At 63.2% G+C, this 5,868-nt stretch overlaps 1 protein-coding gene across 1 annotated transcript; it reads left to right on the forward strand.

Annotated features, from left to right (window-relative positions):
- The first annotated feature begins 1,166 nt into the window (after positions 1 to 1,166).
- On the forward strand, positions 1,167 to 5,288 carry ADRA2B (adrenoceptor alpha 2B). The gene has a single exon (XM_016948969.4). The coding sequence runs from the start codon at positions 2,022 to 2,024 to the stop codon at positions 3,366 to 3,368; it is 1,347 nt and encodes a 448-aa protein (XP_016804458.1). The 5' UTR covers positions 1,167 to 2,021; the 3' UTR covers positions 3,369 to 5,288.
- Positions 5,289 to 5,868: the final 580 nt, after the last annotated feature.

The following is a 5,868-nucleotide window of genomic DNA, read 5'->3' on the forward strand; positions in this document are numbered from 1 at the left end:
TGTGGGCACTTGCACCTCACCAGAAGCTGGGGAGTCTGGCAGAATGACAGGGATGGGGGGATCAAGGAGGCACCTACTCCCAACACACCCCCGTGGCTGGGGGTGCTGGTCTGGGTACCTGAGACAGGGCACCTCCCACCTGAGCCTGGGGAGGCGCTAGACATTGTCCGTGGGCACTGAGAGGCCACGTGCTCTGCTCCCATGGAGGGGGCAGGGAGGAGAGGAGGTCCAGCAGGTTGGACGGGGCCTGGGGGAGCCCCACTGTCAGAGGTGGATTGGTGCTTATTTATACAGAGGATGCCTTGCAGAGTCGTGGGCTGTGAATAAGAGGCCTGGCTCGAGGAGGGGCTTATGACATTAGGGGCTCCAGAACCGGGGAAACATGCCCTCAGGGCTGCCCAGGCTGGTGCTGGTGGCGATGTGGCAGGGAGAGTGAGTTGGGGCCCTGAGGGAGAACAGTTGCTCATAGCGCTTTGAAGGCGAGTGGGGGGCCTTAGTCTGAAGTTTCTTTTTACCCCAACCCTCTTTCCACTGTCACCCCCAGAAGGGCTTCAGTGTGTATGTGGGGCAGGACCGCAGCAGGGAGGGAGGGTCAACCCCTTCCCCCGGGGTCACTACAGAAGCGGAGGGACGCTCCTCCCTTCACGGCTGCCCCTGAGACCTGCTTTTTCTCGGAGCTGTGTGACAAAGGCCCCACCCTTTACTCCCCCACGGCAAGGTCTCCTTGCTTTACTCCCAGGAAGGGACCTCCCCTTCGCATTAGTCAAGGGGCGGCAGCTCGCCCTGTGCCCCGTACAAACCCTTGGCTGAATCGCAGTTGATGCTGTGATTCGAGTCCAAGCCAGTTTCCCTCTTACCTCCTTTGCCCTTAATGGAGAAAACTGAGGCAGCTGCGGAGACACAAGAAGCCGAAGTCCTAAGACCCAGGCTGCGAGCGCTGGCTCCGGGACCCGGGCTGCCGCTGACGGGCTGGGCCCGCGGGCGGCAGCAGGGGGCGCTCGCAGGCCGGGACGCGCCCTCCTCGCGCGGCGCTGGCCCGACGGAGCTGGTCCGCGAGGGGTAGCGCCTGGGAAAGGGTCGGGACCGGCTCCCCGCTCCCCGCTCCCCGCTCCCCTACCTCTCCGCAGGGCGTCTCCACGGCCGAGCCGGGCGGGGTTGTGGTGTATTGCGACCCGGCGCCCCAGCCCCACGCCCGCCCTGCCCTCCCTGCGGGCTCCCGAGCGGCGGAAGGGAGAGCAGGGCGCACCGGCACCGGGCCCAGCCCGGTTCCCCCGGGAGAAGGGTCCCGTCCCGGTGCCGGCCCGCGCGCTAGCTCCGCGTCCCGGCTCCCGGCACCCACCGACCCCTCCATAGCTGCGCGCGTCCTGCCTGGGGGCCGGAGACCCCGGCCGCCGGGCCCCTCCGCTCTCCCGAGGCGCGGCCGCCGGGAGGAAGGCAGGTAGAGGCGCTGGGCGGGGTCCGGGCGCGGGAAGTCCCGGGCTCACGCCTCCCGCGAAGCGCACCTTCAGCCCACCTCGGTCCGCCCACCGCCCCGCCTCCCGCCCGCTCCCGCGCCCGCCTCCAGTCTCCGCCTTCCTCCAGCCGCGCTCCCCGCTCCCCACTCCCCTGCAGGCGCGGCTGGGGCGAAAGCCTGCGAGCTGAGCGGGCGCAGGGTCCTCCGCGCCTCCTTTAAGAACCGGCCCAGCCCGGCCCGCGCCCCCAGAGCGTCCGGCATCCGCGTGGCGGGAGGGCGCGACTTTCTCCGGTCCCGGGCGGGACGGGGACGGCGGCGGGACAACTTGGGAAACTTCTCTGGGGCGGACGGCAGGGACCCCGGGCGCCGGTGGAGGAGGATGTAGGAGGGCGGCTGCTGGTCCTGGGTGTTCCCGACCTCCTAGGCCCCGCTCGTCCAGGCCATGGGGCTCCAGCGCCCTCGGCGCCGCCGGAGGGGCGACGCTCTTGTCTAGCCGAGCCGGGCAGCGCTGTCGTCCACGGTGCGCACTGGGCGGGCAGCGCTCCCTCTGCCCACCTCCCGCCCCGCCATGGACCACCAGGACCCCTACTCCGTGCAGGCCACGGCGGCCATAGCGGCGGCCATCACCTTCCTCATTCTCTTTACCATCTTCGGCAACGCTCTGGTCATCCTGGCTGTGTTGACCAGCCGCTCGCTGCGCGCCCCTCAGAACCTGTTCCTGGTGTCGCTGGCCGCCGCCGACATCCTGGTGGCCACGCTCATCATCCCTTTCTCGCTGGCCAACGAGCTGCTGGGCTACTGGTACTTCCGGCGCACGTGGTGCGAGGTGTACCTGGCGCTCGACGTGCTCTTCTGCACCTCGTCCATCGTGCACCTGTGCGCCATCAGCCTGGACCGCTACTGGGCCGTGAGCCGCGCGCTGGAGTACAACTCTAAGCGCACCCCGCGCCGCATCAAGTGCATCATCCTCACTGTGTGGCTCATCGCCGCCGTCATCTCGCTGCCGCCCCTCATCTACAAGGGCGACCAGGGCCCCCAGCCGCGCGGGCGCCCCCAGTGCAAGCTCAACCAGGAGGCCTGGTACATCCTGGCCTCCAGCATCGGATCTTTCTTTGCTCCTTGCCTCATCATGATCCTTGTCTACCTGCGCATCTACCTGATCGCCAAACGCAGCAACCGCAGAGGTCCCAGGGCCAAGGGGGGGCCTGGGCAGGGTGAGTCCAAGCAGCCCCGACCCGACCATGGTGGGGCTTTGGCCTCAGCCAAACTGCCAGCCCTGGCCTCTCTGGCTTCTGCCAGAGAGGTCAACGGACACTCGAAGTCCACTGGGGAGAAGGAGGAGGGGGAGACCCCTGAAGATACTGGGACCCGGGCCTTGCCACCCAGTTGGGCTGCCCTTCCCAACTCACGCCAGGGCCAGAAGGAGGATGTTTGTGGGGCATCTCCAGAGGATGAAGCTGAAGAGGAGGAAGAGGAGGAGGAGGAAGAGTGTGAACCCCAGGCAGTGCCAGTGTCTCCGGCCTCAGCTTGCAGCCCCCCGCTGCAGCAGCCACAGGGCTCCCGGGTGCTGGCCACCCTACGTGGCCAGGTGCTCCTGGGCAGGGGCGTGGGTGCTATAGGTGGGCAGTGGTGGCGTCGACGGGCGCAGCTGACCCGGGAGAAGCGCTTCACCTTCGTGCTGGCTGTGGTCATTGGCGTTTTTGTGCTCTGCTGGTTCCCCTTCTTCTTCAGCTACAGCCTGGGCGCCATCTGCCCGAAGCACTGCAAGGTGCCCCATGGCCTCTTCCAGTTCTTCTTCTGGATCGGCTACTGCAACAGCTCACTGAACCCTGTTATCTACACCATCTTCAACCAGGACTTCCGCCGTGCCTTCCGGAGGATCCTGTGCCGCCCGTGGACCCAGACGGCCTGGTGAGCCCGCCTGCGCTGCCCCTGTGGGGTTGGTGCGGTGGCGCCGGGGCCACCCTGCTTCTTGCCCTGCTGTGTGTGGCTGCCTCCCCTGGGCTTTCTGCTCCCTGCCCAGATCCTGTAGGCCTCATCTTAGGAACCCCTTGGGAGGGGTGGGCAGGGGGGCTGCTAGCAAGGGTCCCAGTGAAGCCTCCCCTTGCCGGCTTAGCTGTGGGGGACCCCTTCTCCACCCTCTCCCTGAGCACAGGCCGATGGAGGTAGTTCAAATCCTCTGGAACATAGCCAAGACCAGGAGAAGAGAGAGCACTTTCTTCCCAGAGCCCCATGCTCTCCAGACCAATGTCTGGGCTTCCCTTTCTTGAGGACCTTGTGTTCCTGGCAGGTCACTTGCTTGTGGTGTTTTCGTTTCTTTTTCATCTCCCCCCCGACCCACAAAGAGCACGGAGCCAGCCTTCCACTTTTCCCAGTGGGGCCTGCTGCTGAGGGGGAGGAAGAAACGAAGACTGATCACCCACGCTAGGCACTCGCGGTCCCTGGCAGGCGCTGGGATGGGGGCTTATGGGGTGGCATCGTCTCTGGGCCCTCCTTTCCCCCTTTGCCTGTTTTGGGATCTGTGGTTCCTTTGAAAGCCAGAACAATGGATCGGCTTCCTTACCCAGCACCCCTTCGGTAGGTGGGTGGCCACGTGGATGCCTCGCTGGGGCGGTCTTGGAGGCCTGGTCTCTGCCTCGACGGGAGATCCCCGATCACTGGCATTCACCCCCTGCAAAAATCGGGGCGACAATAGCTCACCGCCTACTTGCTGCAGGGAGATGAAAGGCTTTGCAGAAAGCTTTGAGCTCTGTGGGGGAACACACTAGAGAACCAAAAATGTGATTATATGGTGATATAAAAATCCCTTTCCTCTGTGTTTACCACCACCTGTCTTCCTGTAGACTTTTGTTCTGTCCCTGGGGTGTGTGAATTCCTACCCCGAACTGGAAGCCGGGAGTGGCAGACAGAATCACTATTTCAAGTTAAAGGATCTCTTTGAGAATGTGTTCTTCTGGCTGCAAAGGTCTGAGTTATTATGCTACATGACAACGTTTCGACATTTCACCGGCAACACCAAGAGGGTTTTTAGTGGCTTGGGTCTCCCCAGTGGGGGATAAGTCTTTTGTCATCAAGGAGGCAAATTGTCTCCCCAAGACAGCCCAAAATATCCACACCTCGGCAACAGTCTAAGATGAGAGCCTGTGACAGGTGGCAGCGCCCCCAGGTGGGGTACTGGCATGACAGCCTGGTGCGCCCCTAGGGGAGCCTCCCACTGGAGTGCCCGGCCAGGTCTCCAAGCCCCAAATGAGTCCTTGTGAACCACAACTGATCCCCCCAGGTGGGTGCTTGTGAACTGCCTCGGACCCAGCCACGCTGTTCCCCGCAATGCTGATGGGGCTGTGCATTGAGGACCCCTGCTTCCTGGTTCTCAGTCCCACCCCAAAACCTGGCACCCAGAACAGTTGGAAGTGTGGAAAGGAGGTTTTTCGGCCTTCCCTTGGAGAGGGCCTGGCTTCAACATTGGGCCAGTAGGCATCTTAGCTTGGCAGGTGTCGGGGGAATGGGCCAGATGGACCTGCTAGATTTGGAAGGGCACCGAGGGAGTTTTCTGGGTGTAGAGAGAATGGAGGGGACCAAAAAGAGTCCTTCCTGGGGTGTGGGAGGCTTCCCAGCTTGGTCCTCAGTGGGTTGTTGAGGCCAGAGTATTGCCCTGGGATGTGGTGGGGAGCTGGGCCAAGAGAGGGACTGACTGTGACCCTCTGCTGGCCGGTCTTGTGTGCGCCCCATGGGACCCCCAGTGTTCTTGCCTGTGACCTCTTATTGCGACATGCAGGTGGTGTTGTTTTTTTTTAAACTCTGAGCTATTTTATCAATAAAGGATATTTTGTAATAAGTAAGTGGTGTCCTTGTTGCCCAAAGGCTGCCTGGAGCAGTTATTCCTCAGCTGCTGGCACAGCAGACTCTGGGTGCTGGCCCAATGACCTGGGGCTCCCTCCCAGGGCCAGTAGTCCTCTCCTCCCCCAGATGTGGCTGGCTGGTTCCCCCAAGCCCCTGCCCTTCCTACCCGCCTTTGTCCACAAAGCATCCTTACTCATCATCACAAGCCAATGGGTGAGGGTGGCTGGAGGAGCCTGAGACTGGCTCCCTGGGAGGGAAAAAAAGGGAGGGTTTTCTGGAGGAGGTGGCCTTTGGGTTGGGTCTTGGAGGAAGAGCAGGAGTACACCAAGAAGCAAGATGGGAGGGTGTTTTGGGTAGGGGGAAGGGCATGTGTAAAGGATGTGATTGGTGGATTTGTGACTGGGTTTGAAAACAGCCCCAAGCTAGCCCCGGGTGGTCTGGTGCCACAGCCTTCCTGCCCTACTTAGTGGCCACAGAGTGGGCAGTCCCTGGAGCCTGAACCAGGTGGGCCTGCTCCCATGGGCAGGGGGGCAGATGGCAGGCTGGCAGCAGGAGGCCGTGGGCAGGGCCAGTGC

Source organism: Pan troglodytes, chromosome 12 (assembly GCF_028858775.2).
Source record: "Pan troglodytes isolate AG18354 chromosome 12, NHGRI_mPanTro3-v2.0_pri, whole genome shotgun sequence".
In the NCBI taxonomy this organism is placed as follows: domain Eukaryota; kingdom Metazoa; phylum Chordata; class Mammalia; order Primates; family Hominidae; genus Pan; species Pan troglodytes.

Coding starts and splice junctions, on each gene's coding strand:
- ADRA2B (XM_016948969.4), top strand. CDS start 2,022: ATGGACCACCAGGACCCCTACTCCGTGCAGGCCACGGCGGCCATAGCG.